The 22,561-nt window shown below is 43.9% G+C and overlaps 2 protein-coding genes across 3 annotated transcripts; one reads left to right on the plus strand and one right to left on the minus strand.

Moving 5' to 3' along the window:
• The first annotated feature begins 67 nt into the window (after window positions 1-67).
• On the plus strand, window positions 68-2,723 carry LOC311489048 (uncharacterized protein). 2 transcript variants are annotated; one of them, XM_084545948.1, is made up of 4 exons: window positions 68-250; window positions 1,371-1,682; window positions 1,815-1,889; window positions 2,018-2,723. In XM_084545948.1, exons 2-4 carry the CDS (start codon window positions 1,469-1,471, stop codon window positions 2,164-2,166), a joined length of 438 nt encoding a protein of 145 aa, XP_084402074.1. In that variant the 5' UTR covers window positions 68-250; window positions 1,371-1,468; the 3' UTR covers window positions 2,167-2,723. The 2 variants fall into 2 exon arrangements, with proteins under 2 accessions (XP_084402074.1, XP_084402073.1); XM_084545947.1 differs by lacking the exon at window positions 68-250 and having other exon boundaries at window positions 1,199-1,682.
• Window positions 2,724-3,835: 1,112 nt separating this feature from the next.
• LOC311489142 (immunoglobulin lambda-1 light chain-like) lies at window positions 3,836-6,308 on the minus strand. The gene is made up of 4 exons (XM_084546089.1): window positions 6,269-6,308; window positions 5,021-5,332; window positions 4,814-4,888; window positions 3,836-4,681 (listed from the first exon to the last, which is right to left on the minus strand). Exons 1-4 carry the CDS (start codon window positions 6,300-6,302, stop codon window positions 4,533-4,535), a joined length of 570 nt encoding a protein of 189 aa, XP_084402215.1. The 5' UTR covers window positions 6,303-6,308; the 3' UTR covers window positions 3,836-4,532.
• Between the last annotated feature and the right edge of the window lie 16,253 nt (window positions 6,309-22,561).

A 22,561-nucleotide genomic window follows, 5' to 3' on the forward strand; every position in this document is an offset into this window, starting at 1 on the left:
CACTGACATTAACATCAGAGACATGCTGCTAGTGTGGCTAAAAGAAAAGAGAAGAAGAGACAGTTATGTTGATGTGAACATTAGAGAAACACATCATGGAGCTGAAATATGATCCTGCTTCCTCATTGGACTCCTTCACCTCAGCTGACTCTCTCAACAGCACACAGGTTTTTGTATTAGTCTTTTTCACTGTGTGACAGCGGCTACCCCTACCTCATCTTTGTCTCTGGAACTAAACTGTATGTAACAGGTAAGAAGAAACATTTCTTTTCCTTCAGTTGTTTTATTGTAGAAGCTGAAAATGTGTTTAAAGTCAGTTTGTGCTGCTTCAGCCTTTCCATGTTAGTTTTTTCCTCATTAGTAGAGAATTCATCCTGCAGCCATTGTTCCATAAGAAAAGCTCAATCATTTCTGAAAACATGTTGAAATCTGACTGAACAACTAAAGTTCTTCTTTATTTCTGTAAATATTAGTGACGTTCCAAACATTTAGGATTTGATCATCTCAGTAATTCTGTGACATGTGTTGTTGAAAACAAGATGATATTTGATCTTCAACTATTTCAGATTGTTTTGAAGTGTCTATCGATTGTATTGGATCATTTCTGAAAGTTAGAACCTTGTCAGATCTAATGGCTTTCAGTTCTTTTTATCTGATGGTAAATGTGTCTTTAATTGATAATGGATTCATAGAAAAAGAAAAAAACACAAAGTGAATGTGATATTAGAAGAAATAGAATTGACTGAAACAATATTTTATTACTATCATCAGCAGAAAGTATTTCAACATTTGAACATGACTGACACAAACTTGTATATTGATGTGTTTTATTAGTGATTAAAGTCTGTGCTCTTACATGTAGAATATTCAATACATATTGGAATCAGTCAATTGACAAATGAACAAGTGAAAAACACAATTCAGGGATTTGGAAATGATTTCCATATTTGATTAGATAGAAAATATTACAAAGACAGAAATCTAGATTTTCTTTTTCCTTTTAAAGGAATAGTTGCTTCTTTTCATTTCATGTCACAGCTAATTAGGTTGATTATTAATAAATGGTGGTGATGGAGGTGAGAGGGTTCACCTATCCATCTATCAAAAGTGGTCCAAGGAAGGAGAAGAACCAGAGACAGGCTCATGGACGGCCAAGGATCATTGAGAAGGCTGGCCCGTGTGGTCCCATCCAACAGACGAGCTACTGTAGCTCAGACTGCTGAAGAAGTTGATGCTGGTTGAACTTTGTTCTGTATTGATGAGTAGTTTAGTGATCAGAGTCCATGTAGTTTCCAGGATCAGACTGAATCCAGAGCAGTGCTGGAAGCTGCTGTTGACTGTGTGAATGTGTGTCTGCTGTCAAACTTCAGATGAGCAGGTAGTGAAGCCCGTGGTGAGCGTGTACCCAGCAGCAGCATCCAGAGCCCACCTGGAGGGGAAGAGCTCCCTGCTGTGTCTGGCCTCAGCCATGTTTCCTCCTCTGGTCCAGTTCTCCTGGAAAAGACAGAAGAAGAACGGCCCTCTGGAGGAGCTGACCCCTGCTGAGGGAGAGCAGCTGGAGCTCAGAGAGTCGGGACGCAGCGCCTCCATCATGCTGCTGCAAGGGGACGATATGTACAAGTACAGATACCGCTGCTCCGTCAAGCACGAGGGGGACACGGTGGAGGCCCAGACTCTACAAGGTAACCAAGGCTTGGTGACTGTGTTCAGCAGTGATTCAGCTTCATGTGGAGACGCTGTCAAAGAGAGCAGAGGAGCAGAGGACTGACATTTCTCACTGCAGCTCCAAACATTTGACTCCTTTTCTGTTTCAGAGCTTCCAGCTCCAGCAGCCTCCTGTCCTCCAGAGAGAGAGCCAGCAGACCTGCCAGCTCTGCAGCAAGATCACTGTAAGATCACCTGCTGCCTCTCTGCATGGACAGCTCCAATGTCCAATGAGGACACTAGAACAACTTTACAGGATTAATCTGACACTTGCACTAATTCATATCTGTCTGTCTGTCTGTCTGTCTGTCAGTGTCCTTCCAGTCTCAGTGCAGGGTGAAGCTGCTCTGTCTCCTGTACACAGTGCTGATAGTGAAGAGTCTGGTGTACTGCTGTGGACTCTCTCTGCTGATGAGCCTCAGAAACAAGGGACCGTCCACCAACTCCACACATGCTGACTGACTGCTTTCTGCTGCTCTCTTCTCTCCATCAGATCTCATCAGTTCATCTCATTCATCACTTTGATCAGTATTCACAAATCTTGTTGTAATGTGCTTCTTTGTAATCTGTATCTTTTCATTCACGTCTTGATTGTCATCCTGGAAATAGAAACACATATATTCACATACAAATCTGCTCTTATGTCGTGTTGCTTGTTTTTTACAGTAAAATAAATCATAAAATATATCATATCTTAATTGTAGACATTTCAGCATTTAATGCAGCTTTTATTTTTTTTAAATACAACATCTTTTTAAATAATAATGTTGTTGTGTGTTCCTTCTTGTCTAAAGATTTGTTACGTTGACACCCTAAAGTCATTTGATGATGGTCCCTAAGCCATTTTTAGTAAACATTAACATCTAGTGTTTCTATCTAAACCAGCAGGTGTGGTTGTTCCACCAGGTTCAGTTCTGTGTCTTCACATCATTTAGTTTGTGTATTAGTTCTCTAATATAAATGTGTCGGTGTGGATGTCAAACTCTACGCTGACGACACTGTTGTTTCCACAGATGAACAAAGAGCTGAGCTGATTTGAAGCTACGACTGTTAAAAACTATCATCCAGCGGTTTGATGAGTCAGTGCTGAGGTTTGAATGTTGATCAAATGAAGGATGGGTTTAATTAACAGTCATGAAATAGTTTCATTAGCAGCAGGTCAGTGTGTCAGTGGAAATTCAAATGTTTGAAAGCTGAACACTGAAAGTTGATGGTCCTCTAACTGGACCTGTTAGTGGATAAATCCTAATCAGTCATTAATCACAGAGGTGTCTGATCAATAAAATAACATTTAATGAATGCTCTTCTTGATGATTTCATCTTTAATCATCCACACCTCTAAATACCCTCAACATGTTACCAGGACATGAGCTTCAGGTGGGTGATTGGACTCAGTTCAACTCTGTGTGGGTGGAGGGCTCAGAGGAAAAAAGGTTTACAGAAAACAAGAGAAAGGGAGGGGAGGTGATGAGTGTGTTCAGCAGCAGATATGAATCTGTTCTCAGTGGTTATTAGGACAGAAAACAAACTGCTGACAGCCAATCAGACTTCCTTCCTGCAGCAGACGGGCTGTGTGGGTTTGTGCTCTGCAGCCTCCACACCGTTAGCTGTGGCTTTTCACTTTAATGACACAATGACAGTTTCAACCACCAGCTCTGGTTAAAGAATCTTTCCAGGAAGCACCTGCGTTCTTCATCTGACAGAGAAACACATTTACATTTATTATTCTACATTCCAATCAGTCCTTTTCAGGTCAACTGCTTTTTGCCATTAAATGAAAGGAATTATTTTATTGTGGTGTGTTTCAAATCTTCTGTAATCTCATAAATGTCTCCTCTCTGATAAATAGAACTTTGAAGAAGTCTTTCAATTGATCCCATGAGAGGATTTTCATCTTCTCTTAGAAACAATAATGCTTCCTGTTGTTGTGTTGTCATGAATCAGAACAGAACACAAGCCTCACTGAGACAGAGACACAAAGCCATGAGATAAACAAGTCATGCTGTTGTTCTGAAGCAGGCGTCCATGTTGGTTCACCTCAAGTCTCATTATTGGAACAAAAAGTCTGAACGTCCCAATCACTTGTAATTTCTCATGAGTTCACCTCATTAACCACACTGAGACACATTTCTCATGGTAATTCCATTCCAGCTTCATTTTTCACCAGTGCAGTAGTCTGTGCTTCATTCACAGGGTTCATAGACGTCACATCCAGGAACTGGAAGCAGCTTGATACTTTATTTACTGACGTAAAAATCAGCTCTGCTCTTTGTTCATCTGTGGAAACAACAGTGTCGTCAGCGTAGAGTCTGACATCCACACCGACATATTTATATTAGAGAACTAATACACAAACTAAATGATCTGAAGACACAGAACTGAACCTGGTGGAACAACCATACCTGCTGGTTTAGATAGAAACACTAGATGTTAATGTTTACTAAAAATGGCTTAGGGACCATCATCAAATGACTTTAGGGTGTCAACGTAACGAATCTTTAGACAAGAAGGAACACACAACAACATTATTATTTAAAAAGATGTTGTATTTAAAAAAAATAAAAGCTGCATTAAATGCTGAAATATCAACAATTAAGATATGATTTATTTTATGATTTATTTTACTGTGAAAAACAAGCAACACGTCATAAGAGCAGATTTGTATGTGAATATATGTGTTTCTATTTCCAGGATGATAATCAAGACGTGAATGAAAAGATATAGATTACAAAGAAGCACATTACAACAAGATTTGTGAATACTGATCAAAGTGATGAATGAGATGAACTGATGAGATCTGATGGAGAGAAAAGAGCAGCAGAAAGCAGTCAGTCAGCATGTGTGGAGTTGGTGGACGGTCCCTTGTTTCTGAGGCTCATCAGCAGAGAGAGTCCACAGCAGTACACCAGACTCTTCACTATCAGCACTGTGTACAGCAGACAGAGCAGCTTCACCCTGCACTGAGACTGGAAGGACACTGACAGACAGACAGACAGACAGACAGACAGATATGAATTAGTGCAAGTGTCAGATTAATCCTGTAAAGTTGTTCTAGTGTCCTCATTGGACATTGGAGCTGTCCATGCAGAGAGGCAGCAGGTGATCTTACAGTGATCTTGCTGCAGAGCTGGCAGGTCTGCTGGCTCTCTCTCTGGAGGACAGGAGGCTGCTGGAGCTGGAAGCTCTGAAACAGAAAAGGAGTCAAATGTTTGGAGCTGCAGTGAGAAATGTCAGTCCTCTGCTCCTCTGCTCTCTTTGACAGCGTCTCCACATGAAGCTGAATCACTGCTGAACACAGTCACCAAGCCTTGGTTACCTTGTAGAGTCTGGGCCTCCACCGTGTCCCCCTCGTGCTTGACGGAGCAGCGGTATCTGTACTTGTACATATCGTCCCCTTGCAGCAGCATGATGGAGGCGCTGCGTCCCGACTCTCTGAGCTCCAGCTGCTCTCCCTCAGCAGGGGTCAGCTCCTCCAGAGGGCCGTTCTTCTTCTGTCTTTTCCAGGAGAACTGGACCAGAGGAGGAAACATGGCTGAGGCCAGACACAGCAGGGAGCTCTTCCCCTCCAGGTGGGCTCTGGATGCTGCTGCTGGGTACACGCTCACCACGGGCTTCACTACCTGCTCATCTGAAGTTTGACAGCAGACACACATTCACACAGTCAACAGCAGCTTCCAGCACTGCTCTGGATTCAGTCTGATCCTGGAAACTACATGGACTCTGATCACTAAACTACTCATCAATACAGAACAAAGTTCAACCAGCATCAACTTTTTCAGCAGTCTGAGCTACAGTAGCTCGTCTGTTGGATGGGACCACACGGGCCAGCCTTCTCAATGATCCTTGGCCGTCCATGAGCCTGTCTCTGGTTCTTCTCCTTCCTTGGACCACTTTTGATAGATACTGACCACTACAGACCAGGAACACCCCACAAGAGCTGCAGTTGTGGAGATGCTCTGACTCAGTGGTCATAATGTTACAGCTGATCCCTGAATTGTGTTTTTCACTTGTTCATTTGTCATTTGACTGATTCCAATATGTATTGAATATTCCACATTTAAGAGCACAGACTTTAATCACTAACAAAACATATCAATATACAAGTTTGTGTCAGTCATGTTCAAATGTTGAAATACTTTCTGCTGATGATAGTAATAAAACATTGTAGGAGTCAATTCTATTTCTTCTAATATCACATTGACTTTGTGTTTTTTTCTTTTTCTATGAATCCATTATCAATTAAAGACACATTTACCATCAGATAAAAAGAACTGACAGCCATTAGATCTGACAAGGTTCTAACTTTCAGAAATGATCCAATCCAATCGATAGACACTTCAAAACAATCTGAAATAGTTGAAGATCAAATATCATCTTGTTTTCAACAACACATGTCACAGAATTACTGAGATGATCAAATCCTAAATGTTTGGAACGTCACTAATATTTACAGAAATAAAGAAGAACTTTAGTTTAGAAAGGCTGAAGCAGCACAAACTGACTTTAAACACATTTTCAGCTTCTACAATAAAACAACTGAAGGAAAAGAAATGTTTCTTCTTACCTGTTACATACAGTTTAGTTCCAGAGCCAAACATGTAGTAGCTGCCTCCACACAGTGAGAAAGACTAATACAAAAACCTGTGTGCTGTTGAGAGAGTCAGCTGAGGTGAAGGAGTCCAATGAGGAAGCAGGATCATATTTCAGCTCCATGATGTGTTTCTCTAATGTTCACATCAACATGACTGTCTCTTCTTCTCTTTTCTTTTAGCCACACTAGCAGCATGGCTCTGATGTTAATGTCAGTGGTTGCTCAGTCCACTACTTTAGTCCTCATGGACTGGATCTGGACTAAAGGATGGATGATGGATTGACATCAACCTTTCTTACACATTCTTGGTCCCCAGAGGATCAGCTTCATTAACACTAGCTAAATGAACTGAGAATGAGTTTGTTTCACCATGTGGAGACTTTTCAATAGGAGAAGTAACTAAGAGACGTTTGTGTTTAATGGTCAAGGACAGGACCAGGACACACATCTTGGACTTTCTCCTTGTGGGCTCCTAGAAGACCAGGTTCCTCCCACCAACTCTAGTGTCAGTGTTTCCTGAAACATTCCTCAGAGCAGCCTCCCTTTACTTTGTTGACAGCGCTGCAAACCCTTGACTTCTCTCAATGAGCTTCATGATGTAGTCACCTGGAATGGTTTTCACTTCACAGCTGAGCCTTGTCAGGGTTCACTTGTGGAATGTCTTTCCTTCTTAATGGGGTTGGGACCATCAGTCAGGTTGGTACATAGCTGACAGCCCTATTTGACAACTGTTAGAATTCATATTATGGCAAGAACCAATCAGCTAAGTAGAGAGAAATGACAGTCCATCATAACTTTAAGAACTGAAGGTCAGTCAGTCTGGAAAGTTGAATGTGTCCCCAACTGCAGCTGCAAAAACCATCAACTGCTACGATGAAACTGGCTCACATGAGGACCGTCCCAGGAAAGGAAGACCTAGAGTCACCTCTGCTGCTGAGGATAAGTTCATCTGAGTCTCCAGCCTCAGAAATCACAAGTTAACAGCACCCCAAACACACCTCCAGGCTGTGTCAGATGACCTGGCCTCCACAGTCACCTGACCTAAACCCAATGGAGATGGTTTGGGATGAGATGAACCGCAGAGAAGTTTGCATGTTCTCCCTGTGTCTGTGTGGGTTCTCTCCAGGTTCTCCAGCTTCCTCCCACCGTCCAAAGACATGCTGGTTAGGTTCATTGGTGATTCTAAATTGGCCGTAGGTGTGAGTGTCTCTCTGTGTTAGCCCTGTGATAGACTGGAGACCTGTCCAGGGTGGACCCCCCCCCTCTAGACCAATGACAGCTGGGATAGGCTCCAGCCCCCCATGACCCTTCACAGGACAAGAGGTTACAGAAGATGAATGAATGAATGAATGATTGAATGTTTCCCTCCTGGTCTTTTCTCCCCCTCCTCCCCTGCTCTCAGGTACCATCAGTCTAATTGACCTGTGGAGCACAGCTGACCAATCATCCAGGGCTCCTGTATAAAAGGATGGTGTCTGCAGTGATCCTGGTGCTCTACTCTCTGCCTGCCTGGTTCCTGTCTCTGTCTAACAACACTAGGTTTCAGGGTTGGTGCCACCTCTGTATTTATTTTTGGTTAAGATCCGTTGTTGGAGATAAGAGAGTCAGGTTTTTGTTAGCGTTTAGTCTTGAGTCCAGCATCAGATTAGGTTCAGTTTTATTGTCTGTTTTTCAGTTGATTTGTCTCAACCACCTCGTCCCACACTCCTCCACAACTGTCTTCCTGTCTTAGTAGTTTTCTTTTGGTCAGTAAAACATTTTTCTTTTTGCTCACATCAACTCTGACTCCATCTTCTTCTGATTGTGGTGTTCATGTCTCCTTTCCACTTCACCATCTAAGGAGTCATAACACCTTTACTGAAATAACACAAATAAATGAACTGGTTGCTGCCTCCACTTAGTAGAATATATTGACTCAGTCTAAATCCTACTAAGAAGATATTGGAAGTGCATCTGTTTTAAATCCTCTCCTCTTATCAAACTGTAAACTCAAGTGACTCAAACACTGAACTTTAAATACAATTAAATTAAATTAAAACAGATACTATTGTCATCAGTGGAAGTCCGTGTATTTACCACCTAGACCTTCAATGATCTCCAACCTCATTAAAACATGTCTTAATACGATGGTTATGACTAAACTGCTATAGAAACCATCAACATCATCAACGTCCATTCATTCATTCATTCATTCATTTCATTCATTCATTCATTTTCTGTAACCTCTTGTCCTGTGAAGGGTCATGGGGGGCTGGAACCTATCCCAGCTGTCATTGGTCTGGGGGGGGGGGGGGGGGGGGGGGGGTCCACCCTGGACAGGTCTCCAGTCTATCCCAGCTGTCATTGGTCTAGAGGGGGGGGGTCCACCCTGGACAGGTCTCCAGTCTATCACAGGGCTAACACAGAGAGACACTCACACCTACGACCAATTTAGAATCACCAATGAACCTAACCAGCATGTCTTTGGACGGTGGGAGGAAGCTGGAGAACCTGGAGAGAACCCACGCAGACACAGAGAGAACATGCAGACTACACACAGGGAGAAAACGGAAAAAAATACTATTTAAATAAAATAAAGCAACAATGAATATGGCTAATAAAAACAGCAATGACAGGCTTAAAAGATTACTCACTTAATGGGAAAACTGGCATCACCCTTCAGTCACGATCTTTTGGATGTCAGGAGATATGGATGTGACTTTAACCCGCAAGCAGTTTTTGTGCGTCAGGTGATTTCTCTCGTGCGTCTTAATGACATTCATAGAAGAAAAGGTGACTTGTAGGTGGAGGGAGACATCGTCAGCACATAAAAGGCGAGTTTCTTGATCCATCTGTACTCATCTGAGCATGTCATCCAAAAGTCATCCAGGGAGGTTGTTTGGAAGTCAATAAGCTCCAGCTGAAATGCGGCCTCATCCAACGAACTGCAGTCAAGTGCGGTCGTTCGCGGAAAGTGAGTCAAACCAGCCGCGTTCGGATTTTTCTTGCGCGTATATTTGTTTACTTGATTACAAATATGCCGGGACAGGCCAAAATGCGAAATGCACACAAAAATTAATAAAAGAATAAATATAAGCTTTTTCATAACGCAGCCACAGAGTGAAGCTAAAGCAGTATAATAACACTCTGTAGCAAATTCAAGTTACTTTATTTTAAACGAATGACTTTCTTAAATTACTTTTTTTTGTACAAGATATAATAGTAGCCTATAGATAAGGGGAAAACGTTTGGTTAAGTAGAAAAAAAACAACAACATGTTTCTGATTGATGTGATGTTTTGGCCATTCAGTTGCTCGGGAAAAAAAAATTGGCCCCAGGCCAAAATTACTTGCCGACCCCTGCCTTATTCCATCTTGTCCACATATGATTTAGCTACCACCCGTCCTCTTGACTGTGTGATGACATGCTGTGATTTAGTCAGCATGGATGCTAGAAAGAGGAACATGAACTATTGAATGAAGCTTTATTTCTGGCTCTTTTGTTTTTGGGAGGACTGAGAGTATTTATACAATTGTAGGTTGAACCATTTGCAGTCTATGAAGGACAAACACAGCAGGAGACTCTGGACTGGGTGTGGACGGAGAGGATGAGGAAGTGGAGGAAGATGTGGTTGTGTTGTTGTGTCAGCAATCAGCACTGAGTTAGAGACTGTCCAAGAGAATGGAATAACCAGGGTGGACAGAAGACAGCAGAGGACTGATGGTGAACGAGGCTGAGGACAGATCTGGATCAGAGGGACTCTGTGGACAGTAAGAAGACATCCTCAGGACAGATAGAGAGAAAGGTGATAGAAGATGAGAGTGAAAGTGATTTACTGAGTATGTGATGATTGTATTTGATGAAGATCAATGTGATGATGATGATGATGATGATGGTAGAAAATAAATCTGATGCATGGTGGAATGGAGGCCCTACTCTTTCAGGCCAAGAGCACCTAACACCTAAACTCTAGCAGAGCCAAGCTGACTCTTCTCCTGCACTGGTCTGCTCTCTCCTGGACTGATTGTTCCCAGCCTGCCTTGAACATTGGAGTCCAACTTTTCTGAGAGGACCTGTACCTTGAAGATCTCTTTGTGTTCTTTTGCTCTTTGATTGAATTCTTTTGATTGACTTTGTATTTCTGCTCTTTGTTCTTCTCTGTCTTGTTTTCATCTTTTTTCTAACTGTTGAAATATCTGCTAACAACATCAATAAATCTGATGTCAAAGAAATAGTGAGAGCAGGAAAGAAGAATCTCCCTCAGCTCAGTATGTTTGGGACTCTGTCTGAGATGGAGGTGAAATATGTGAACCTGGGCTGTGGTTTACTGCTCTCTTCCTGTCACAAACACTGTTTGACATCTGTTCATCTGTTGGTTTTTGTTCAGGCTGCTCGCATCATTTCTCACTGTGGGGATCTCTCTTCCCACAGCCGCAGTAGTAGGTGGCTGAATGATTGACTTTAACTTTATTTATCTCCAACTCACAGACGTTCTGATTATACACAGGTGAGAAATCATCTTTCTGAGGATGATTGGAATTTAAATCCACTTTACTAGTATCTTTGTTTATGGCAAGAATCCATCTGAATGTTTCTGTTTCTTTCTTCTGGAACCATAACATCCAATCATAATCACACTGGTCAGTTCGTCCACATCTGAAGGAGACTGTTTGACCAACTCTCCTGGTCAGTGTTAACTGGTCCTGGGTCAGCTGTGCTGCCATGGCAACCAGCGCTGTAGAGACACAGACAGATAGATGAAGGTTAGTGAGACAGTGTTTGTTAAAGGTGGAGTTTGTTGGAAACACTCACCTGAACACAGACAGCACAGAGCAGCAGCTGGGAGGAAAAGCATTTTGTGCAGTGGTGTATCCTCTGGTGAACCTGGGGAGAAGTGGAGCTCTGATGCAGCTGAGGCCCAACAAGGACGAGCTGTGAGATCAGACGAGGCCACGTGGTTTCTAGCAGGTCCTCAAAGCTCCCATCAGCCCCTGCAGCCCACAGATGAGACTGCTGCTGCTGATTGACAGCTCAGATGAAGCTGCTGTGTGCTTTCATGGTCTTGATTTCAATCTGACAGCAGATGAAAAAAATCTGGCTCACATGATGCAGAAAGATTAAAAAACATTCATGTTCCCACAAACACATTCAGGTTGGTGGTGAATTTAGTAACACAGACTGTTATCTGTTGTTGAAGAGCTGAGATGAAAATACAAAACTACAAATCCACACAGCTCCTCAACTCTGATTGAACTCTAACTATTTGACATTTAAAGAGATGAAAGCATTCAAACTCCTTGACAGAGCAGCTTTACTGTGGAATATGGAATATTACTGTGCAGCTTTAATATCTCTCAGGACATACAGGAGGAATTTGACAAGTGAAAGCAGAAGATCAAATGTTTGACTTCAACTCCTAAAAGTAGAATCAAAGCTCAGTGACTCTGAGAGATTTTGCTCAGTTAGAAGAGATTTCCTGCTCTGACATGTTTGATCAGCTCTGATCATTTTGAAATGAAGAAGCAAAGAGAAGCAGCGTCATCCTGTGGTGAGTCACTGGAAGTACAAAGGCATCCAGACACAAATGACACACAATGGTTGAGAAAAACAGCTGTGAGCTCTGGACGCAGAACATCCACCAAGTTCTGGACAAACAGAGTCATGATGGTGTCAGCTGCTTGTTCATTACCACTGGAGCTGTTCACATCTGCAGCTTTAGCATTCAAAGAAAAACTCCAATGATGAGTTTGATCAATGAAAATGAAAATCTCCTCCTCCATGAATCATTTCATTCCTCCTTCTTTTCAGACTGGATCTCTCTCTATCTCTACTTTCATGATATTCAGCAGATATGATCAGTATCACTTACTGTACTTGGACACTTTCTTTCCTTTTAATCTTTGCACTTGTGGCTGCTGTCAACACTGTCATGTCAATCACATGAATGTTTCCTTCAATCCAATCTGCTGTCTCCATGTTCTACTGGAGAGAATCAAACAGTCCCTCTGCCGCCCTCTGCTGGTTCAAACAGCACACTGCTTCACTCCAGCCAGTCTGAATCCTCCATTCAGTGTTAGAGCGGGAACAAACAGGACTGTCAGTGTTCTGTGTTTGGAGATGGAGCTGTTGGAGTGGATGATGATGCTAACAGGAATAAGACACTTTATATTTCTGCTGGAAAACCTTGGTGTCCTGTACACATGAAACACTGCTCTGTAAAATCTATCAGTGACATTTTTCTGGGTGTTGTGTAGCAGTGTCTTCTTTCTGGTCATGTGGATGTTGGACTTGTTTTACTGTGGATACAGATATTTTTGTACCCGTTTCCTCCAGTGTCTTCACATGGTCCTTTGCTGCTGGGACTGATCTGAACTTCTGGTACCAAAGTCCGTTCATCTCTAGAAGACAGGATGTGTCTCCTTCCTGAGCACTATGATGGTGTCCTGGTCCCATGATGTGTAGTATTATTTCTACACATCAACGTGGTTCCTTCAGACATTTGGAAATTGCTCCCAAGCTTGAACCAGACTTGTCCAGGTCCACAGTTTGTTTTCTGAGGTCTTGGTTGATTTCTTTTGATTTTCCCATGATGTTAAATAAAACCTTTGAAGGTAGGCCTTAAAATACATCCACAGATACACGTCCAGTTGACTCAGATGATGTCAGCTAGCCAATCAGAAGCTTCTAAAGCCATGACATCATTTTCTGGAAATGTTTAAGCTGTTTAAAGGCGCAGTCAGCTGGAGATATAGTGATATATATATAGTGATATAAGGAGTATCAGCAAACAAGGATTTACTAGACTCAGTGAACTCTACCAGATCAGAACACTGTACATCAGAAAGATGAGCCAAGCAACCTGAGAGATTGATCAACATGTCAGAGTTTGACAACTTTCCTTGGGTCAAGGCCACTGACAAACCACAGTCCCTCACTTCAGCACTGGACAGCTCCTCTGAACCCTCTCTACTACCAGACTAACACTAGAAACCAGGGCCCGTATTCCTAAAGATTCTTATCTCAAAGAGTTGCTCCTCGTGGCTGAATTCTACAAAGATTCTTAGAATCATGATGTTTTCTAAGAGTAGATCCTAGTAAAGATAAAAGATATTCCTAAAGAGTCCAAGGTGAGATCTGTTCAGAGCAGGGAGGAGGACTTTTAGGAGGCTGAGGAGTTTCTGAAGAGGAGGAGAAAGTGGGAGAAAGAAGAGACAGGAGAGATATTCTCCAAACACTGGATGACAGTGAATTAAGTCAACACTACAGATTGGATCGTGCAGGAATCATGTTCGTGGTTGATCCCATGAGAGATGCTCTTACTTCTCCAACCCAACACCACAATGTAACTTCACCTGAAATGACAGTCATCACAACACTGAGGTATTTACCAACAGGGAAAATGCAAAAATGCAGCAGTGATGACTTGAGTCTGTCTCAACCCTCCATCAGCAAGGTCATCAATCAAACACTGACAGCACCGTCACAGCCTCATGTTGTGACACAGTTTGTTTGGTTTCCTCTGGATGTCCACACTTTACAGGCTCATAAAGAGCAGTCATGGACACTGCAGGGTTCCCTGGTGTTGAGGGTGTAATTGATGGGACACACGTCCGTATAACTGCACCATCAGAAGATGAAGCTGTCTTCATGAACGGGAAGAGATTTCACAGCATCAATGTTCAACTTGTTTTCAGTGCTGACTAGAAGATGTTGGACGTTGTTGCTAAATGGCCAGGCTCAACACATGATGCCAGAATCCTCTGAGTGCGGCCTCAGACGGCTTTTTGAGGGACATTAGGAGCCAGCCAAGGGCCACTTGTTAGGGGACAGTGGCTACCCATGGAAACCATGGCTCCTAACACCTTACCTCCATCCAGACCAGGGGCCCCAACTAAACTACAACAGGTGACCCAAACTATATAGAATCATGCATGGAAATAAAATGTAAAGAGCATGTTGGAGTATCCTGGTAGTTTAAATATTCCCTCAAATAATCTACGTTGTCATGTATTAAATGATTCACATTATTTCCAGCTGTTGTGAATGGAATCTTGATCATGTCTGTATTAACTTGTAGGGCTCATCAGACAACGAGGGCAGTAGTGGAGCGTGGCATTGGCCAACTGAAGAGGTGCTTTCATGTTCTCCACAGAGAGGTGTGGCTGAGCCCTGATAAAGTCTGCACAATACTACACAACATTTACAAGACTAGACAGAGTGCAGAACCTCTCCAGGGTGATGAAGACAGCAACGATGATGATGATGATGAAGAAAACATTCCCACTCCTCAGGGGAACTTGTCCCAGAGTGGACTGCCTTACAGAGCCCAGTTTACAATTCAGACCAGTTATAGTATAAGTTATTTAAGAACTTGTGAGTGCAGTGAACCAATATGCCAACTAATATTAACCACACAGAGCCTCCAATAGTTAATACATGACACATATTACACACAGAGACACATGAAGACATAATATCTATTTATCATGGGATTTATTTTTTAGGAGATCAATTGTCAGTCGGTAGTACTCCTCCTGTAGACATAGAACTCTTTTCTGCTGTCTGACCACTGTCAAGAAGTGGTTAGCAGGTAATGGGGGTAGGACCCAAATGCAGGACTGAGCGGGCTGAGGCAGGAGTAGGCAAAAGGTGTTTAATGAAACAAAAACAAGACAAAACAGAAAGTGCTGCAGCGATGGCAGGTAAGATAAACGTGATGAAACAAGAACTGTGAAACACAAAACTACAAGAATCCAGACTGAAGAGCTAAACGTGATGAAAGAAAACCACGAGACGAGCAAAGTGACAAGAATCCATGAGACAAGTGACGAGTATGACGATGAGTACGACCTGACAGAGAACAAAGGGGAAGGCTGGACTATATATACACACGGGACAGGAGGGTGACGAGACACAGGTGACACTAATCAAGGTGAAGCACACAAGGAGAAACCAGTGATAATCACAAGGAGAAAAGACAGGAAGCAACATAAGACAGGAGGGAGGAGGAGGAGGAGGAGGAGGAGGGAGGAGGAGGAGGAGGAGGAGGAGGGAGGAGGGAGGAGGGAGGAGGAGGAGGGAGGAGGAGCAGGAGGAGGAGGCAGGCTGATCTGTGATGTTTCAGGCCCTGGTTCCTCTGATGGCTCCGTGCTACAGAAAGAGGAAAACATTTAGTTTATTTAATGTTTGTTTTGTTTTCATTGATTTCACAGAATGTTCATGTACAAGAGATGTTGTCTCATGGAGACATTAGAGATGTTAGAAATGTCTCATGGAGACATTAGAGATGTCAGAAATGTCTCATGTAATGACTAAATATTGTTCTTGATATTTTCTTTACCTGCCTATTGATACATGAGTCTCATCTGTATCTTTGCTGCGTTTCATTGAGCCTCATCATTGAAGAATGATACTAACTTCTGACTGTCCCAGGACATTAAACACTGTTTCATCAACCAGGACAGCTGCTTAGCAGGTGGTCCACTCCCTAAACAACAGTCCAGTAACCAACATGTTCACATTAATGATGTATTTATCAGTCAGTGGTACATCACTCACCTGAACATGAAGATTCATGTTGGTGCAACACATACCACCTCTACTCTCACTAGTCACCTGTGAACACAACCAGCAGAAAGGAGACATTTATCTCTTGTGTTATATTTCCTCATGTCTGCTTCTTGTCTTGTAGTGATGACTTGGAGCCAAATCTACGTCTTAAACACTTTTCTTCTCATTGACCAGTTGATCCAGAACAAACACTGTTCCTCTGTCCAGTTGGTTTCCTGCTTCTTCTCTGTTCAGTTTGTGGAAGATCTGAACACCAGCCATCACTGCTTCTTCTAGGCCGGTTATCAATCACAGAAACTGATGAAAGCTGAGACATTTTACCCTCGTTAATACCAGATGATGAAACATGACCAGCAGGTGAATGAATGGAAGCAGATCAATAGAACTATCAGCATGTGAATACTGTGGTAGTGGCCTGAGTTTAATCACACATGTTGGAGGATCAGTTTAAAGTAGAGCTACTATTTATTTATTTTATGTAGAATATTATTTATAACTCCACAGTCTTCATAGAGATTAGATTCTATTATTAAGTCTATTGATGTGACGCTCCATTCTAGGCCCATTATCACCAACAGTGTATTTTTATCTAGCTTTTAGGATCAACCAATCACAAAGGGGTCACTACCTCATCTTTGGCTCTGGGACTAAACTCTATGTTTCAGGTGAGACTAACGAGTAGTGATGGTAGATGAGGCCTCGTGAAGCGTTACCCCAGTTACCCAAACGGTAAAGATACTGTGTCTGTACTGTGTCACTATGTTCCTCAATACTGACACCTGCTGGATCGTAAACATTACTGCAGGCGAAGTAGTAGAGAGACTCCACGGACAGACTGATTAAATGATCTAGTATATACACAATAATATTATTTGTTATTGTATTTTATATTGTATTATTTTATATCTTAATCTAAGTGTAAAATATATTTGATATCTTTAAACTGTACAGTCAATAAATAATGTGAACATGTGTCATAACGTGAAACTCAAAGTGAAAGTGTGAATGTAATGTTACTTATGTACTTGTCTTTTTTTTTTCGTTTTTTTACAAATTTTTATTCTAAAAAACAAATTCAAAAGTGCAAGGATTTATTGTATTGATTTATTTTGTGGCAGAGACACATCCCGTTGACAGAAGAGCTTCCTCATAAACACAGTTTGGCGCCTCAGTGACTCAAACAGCGTCTGTATCGGTCACGTGACTTCTTCTTAAAGCGATACGTGCACTGACACGGGGCTTCTCTCGAGGAGCTCGACACGTGCGGCGACTCGTCGGTGTTGCCGGACCCATCACTAGTGGTTTCTATGTTGTCAGTGATCTTTGAACACCGTGTGCATGTGTTTCTAACGCCGGAGGACAGAGATGTGGAACCTGGGATCGTCTTGGCAACTTGTTGCACTTGTTTTTATTGTGACGCTGGTTTGCTGCACCTGCCTTGGGGCGAAGGCTGCCCAGCAGCATGGAGACCGCCTTGTTTTTACCAGGGAGCTTCTCCTGTCACTACGTTCCTCAACGGAGGGTGAGACACCGATCACTATACCGGCAGAGATTCTTGTGCCTCTCCACATTGACCGGAACCCCCCAAGGCGGCCACCGCGGAGGAAGAGAGGTATGAGGGGAGGCATCAAGAGCAGAGTGAATAAGTTCTGCCTTGATGACCGACCCCGGCTGCCCCCTCTGCCCCCTCTGCCCTCGGTCTTTTTATCTAACGCGCAGTCCTTGAGGCGCAACATTGAAAAGCTGGAGAGGCTGGTAAAATTAAGACAGGAGATTAAAGAGTGCTGCCTGCTGGGGATCACTGAGACATGGCTGAATGACAGCGACCTGGACAACGAGGTGGCGCTCACAGGTTTCGGCTGTCCCATCAGACTGGACCGCTCCAGGGAGATGACAGGGAAGAGCCGTGGAGGAGGCGTCTGCTTCTATGTAAATCAGAGCTCCTGTCAAACTGTTCATGTGCAGGAACAAATCTGTACTCCTGACATCGAGTTACTCACTCTGTCTTTACGCCCCTTCTCTTTACCACGTGAGTTCCCTCAGCTGTTCTTCACGCTGATGTACTGTCATCCCCGGGCCAACGCTGCTGCAGCCACACAAGTGATCGTGGATTTATCTCAGCGGCTGGATTCTATTTGCAGTGAGGCTCCCAAGTTTTACATGGGGGATATGAACCATGTCCGTTTGGACAAGGTCTTGTGGACATATGAACAATATGTGACTTGTCCAACCACGCAAAGAAACACCACACTGGACTTGTGTTTTGGTAATGTAAAGGAAGGATATAAGTCTCTTGTCATGCCAGGGTTGGGGGCTTCATACCACAACAGCATCTTCCTTGTTCCAACATATGAACCTTGTATCAGACGTCTGGAGGGAGAATCAAAAACTGTTAAGCTCTGGACAGAGGACAGCATGTCCTCCCTCCAGGCTTGTTGTGACTCTACTGACTGCTGGCAATGTTTGTTCGATGGATGTGGGGACAATATTGATGAACTTTCGGACTCTGTGTCGTCCTATGTCACCTTCTGTGTGGACACTGTTATCTCAGCCAAAACTGTCGTTACTGTCCCTAACAACAAACCACGGCTAACCAAAGATCTAGAAACAGTTAGCAACAATCTCAAAAAGTAGAATGGGAGGTAAAGCCTTCAGCTATCAGGCTCCTCTCCTGTGGAACCAGCTCCCAGTTTGGGTTCAGGAGGCAGACACTCTCTCCTATCCTCTCGTTTCTTATCTGATTTCTTCTCTATTACTAGTCATGCAGCTCTGTGCTACTACTGTATAGTATGTTAACTGCTGTGTGTCCCTCTCTCTCCTCCTCCATCTTCTTGTGAGTATCTCTGGCCTGGAGTTGTGTGTCTCCTGTGGAGCTCTATACTACATCTGTTGTCGTGGTCTCATCAACCTGTCCAGTCTTAATGTCCTCCTGCAGTTCTCCACTCCTACCTGAATGAACAATTCTCTGACCTGCCTACGATTCCTCTTACATTCTCTCACTGTCCTGTAACATCATCAGATGTATGTTGTATTTGTATCATCATCAGATTCTACATGTACGCTTTAGTCAGATGGACGTTTATCTCCTTCCTCCAATCCTCTCTCATCTCTCTCTTCTCTGTCTCTACCCGGCTGGCCTCAGGCAGATGGGTCCCTCCATATGAGCTGGTTCTGGTTCTGGTTCTGCTCAAGGTTTATTCCTGTTAAAAGGGAGTTTTTCTTGCCACCAGCCACTGTTGTCTTCAGGCTGCTCTGATGGTTTCAGACCAGATGTTGTAAAGCGTCTCGAGACAATTTGTGTCATTGACACTATAGAAATAAACTTGAATTGATATGTGGTTGTCTATCTCTCTGTGTCAGCCCTGTGATAGACGAGAGAAGAGCAGTGTTTCATGTGTACAGGACACCAAGGTTTTCCAGCAGAAATATAAAGTGTCTTATTCCTGTTAGCATCATCATCCACTCCAACAGCTCCATCTCCAAACACAGAACACTGACAGTCCTGTTTGTTCCCGCTCTAACACTGAATGGAGGATTCAGACTGGCTGGAGTGAAGCAGTGTGCTGTTTGAACCAGCAGAGGGCGGCAGAGGGACTGTTTGATTCTCTCCAGTAGAACATGGAGACAGCAGATTGGATTGAAGGAAACATTCATGTGATTGACATGACAGTGTTGACAGCAGCCAGAAGTGCAAAGATTAAAAGGAAAGAAAGTGTCCAAGTACAGTAAGTGATACTGATCATATCTGCTGAATATCATGAAAGTAGAGATAGAGAGAGATCCAGTCTGAAAAGAAGGAGGAATGAAATGATTCATGGAGGAGGAGATTTTCATTTTCATTGATCAAACTCATCATTGGAGTTTTTCTTTGAATGCTAAAGCTGCAGATGTGAACAGCTCCAGTGGTAATGAACAAGCAGCTGACACCATCATGACTCTGTTTGTCCAGAACTTGGTGGATGTTCTGCGTCCAGAGCTCCCAGCTGTTTTTCTCAACCATTGTGTGTCATTTGTGTCTGGATGTCTTTGTACTTCCAATGACTCACCACAGGATGACGCTGCTTCTCTTTGCTTCTTCATTTCAAAATGATCAGAGCTGATCAAACATGTCAGAGCAGGAAATCTCTTCTAACTGAGCAAAATCTCTCAGAGTCACTGAGCTTTGATTCTACTTTTAGGAGTTGAAGTCAAACATTTGATCTTCTGCTTTCACTTGTCAAATTCCTCCTGTATGTCCTGAGAGATATTAAAGCTGCACAGTAATATTCCATATTCCACAGTAAAGCTGCTCTGTCAAGGAGTTTGAATGCTTTCATCTCTTTAAATGTCAAATAGTTAGAGTTCAATCAGAGTTGAGGAGCTGTGTGGATTTGTAGTTTAGTATTTTCATCTCAGCTCTTCAACAACAGATAACAGTCTGTGTTACTTTTTTTTTTTTTTTTTTTTTTTTTTTTTGTCCTGTTCAGCATCGAAGCAAGCAGAATAATGATCTGTTCTTTATATTGTGCTGAGCAGATTTTGATTTGCCAAGGGGAGCTTTATGAATGATAAGGCTCCTCTTGATAATCTCAGTTAAACTTTATTTTATTTTTTATACATGTTGGTGGATGGACCTTTACATAATATTGCTGAACCTGACACGGAGAGAGAAAGAGAAGGAAAGATAGAGTGGACAGGAGTTGAGAGAAAAAGGGGGGGGGGGGGTGGAGAGAAAAAGAGGGATACACCAAGCAGCAACTGCTACACCTGTTGAGAAACACAACAAAGAACATCACCCGGTCTCGGCCGGAGAGCAAGCTGACAATCCTAAAAGGCACACAAAAGAGAAAGATTACGCTGGGGTAGACAACAACCATGGCACAAAAGTTTCATACACTCGTGTTTAAGTCTACACATACAAGTTTGTATAACACAGCAGATAACTAAACCACAGTAGTCCTTAATGTTCACGGTTTGTATACACGGTTTAAATGTTCACCAGAGGATGCAGTGACTGTGTCACCATGCAGAATGAGGATGAAGAGTGTTTAAAGATGGCTGTGATGGTGCAACCGTTCCCCCAAGGAGAGCAGACAATGGACAGGAAGTCCCAGGACCCCAACCACCAGCAGCAACCCCAGGGTGCGTGTTCCCACCACCACACCACAGAGGGACATGCCTCCATCCAGCCGGTGGCATAGGAGGCCCCCGGCCAGAGCCCCCCCCCCCAGCTGCGGCGAGCAGGCCCCGGCGGCCCAAGATAGGCAGCCACCAACCTCGCCAGGCAACCAGCGACCCGGGACAGGCACGGAGCAGGGTCCACGGCCCCACGAGCCCGAGGGCAGCACCCCCCACCCCCACCAGACACGCGGCCCAGCCGACGCCCACAAGGACCAGGCCGCCCCAGATGGCCGCCCGGGACGGGCCAGCACCCACCCCCACGCCAAGCCACGCGCCCAGGGACCCCGGCAGCACCCACCCCCGCCCCCCCTCCCTTCCTCCCACCCACCCAACCCTCCCCTGCCACCTACTTGCACACCCACTCACTCATACACTTCCATCCATCCCACTCAGCCCTCCTCTCATTTCCTCACTCATTCACACCCTCCACCAGGTTCTCCCACTCATTCCGTGCACTCACCTTACTCACCTCCCCCCTCCCTCATTCTAACACGCTCTCCCCCTGTGACTCACCCAGTCGAACACAAACAACACAAACCACAAACAAACCGTGACCGCCAGTCGGCAGCCACACCCATCCCCCAGATCTCCAGGGCCCTACACCCCCCCGCCGGCAACGGCCAGACAAGCACCCAGGGACCCACCCCACCGTACTCCCCCCCCAAGCAGTCCCCCCAACCACGGCACGCTGCCACCACACCTGGACCACCACCCTGCCAGAACGAGGTCCCCACCGGATCAGGCAGATCCCCAGCGATACAGCCGACAGTCTGTGTTACTAAATTCACCACCAACCTGAATGTGTTTGTGGGAACATGAATGTTTTTTAGTCTTTCTGCATCATGTGACCCAGATTTTTTTCATCTGCTGTCAGATTGAAATCAAGACCATGAAAGCACACAGCAGCTTGATCTGAGCTGTCAATCAGCAGCAGCAGTCTCATCTGTGGGCTGCAGGGGCTGATGGGAGCTTTGAGGACCTGCTAGAAACCACGTGGCCTCGTCTGATCTCACAGCTCGTCCTTGTTGGGCCTCAGCTGCATCAGAGCTCCACTTCTCCCCAGGTTCACCAGAGGATACACCACTGCACAAAATGCTTTTCCTCCCAGCTGCTGCTCTGTGCTGTCTGTGTTCAGGTGAGTGTTTCTAACAAACTCCACCTTTAACAAACACTGTCTCACTAACCTTCATCTATCTGTCTGTGTCTCTACAGCGCTGGTTGCCATGGCAGCAGAGCTGACCCAGGACCAGTTAACACTGACCAGGAGAGTTGGTCAAACAGTCTCCTTCAGATGTGAAGGAACTGACCTGTGTGATTATGATTGGATAACCTGGCGCCAGAAGAAAGAAACAGAAACATTCAGATGGATTCTTTATATTAATAGAAATACTAGAGAAGTTATCTTAAATTCCACTCATCCTCAGAAAGATGATTTCTCAGCTGTGTATAATCAGAACGTTGGTGAGTTGAAGATAGAGAAAGTTAAAGTCGATCATTCAGCCACCTACTACTGCTCCTGTGGGAAGAGAGCTGCCCACAGTGAGAAATGATGCGAGC

Source organism: Chelon labrosus (genome assembly GCF_963514085.1).
Source record: "Chelon labrosus genome assembly, chromosome: 6".
NCBI classification, from domain to species: Eukaryota; Metazoa; Chordata; class Actinopteri; order Mugiliformes; family Mugilidae; genus Chelon; species Chelon labrosus.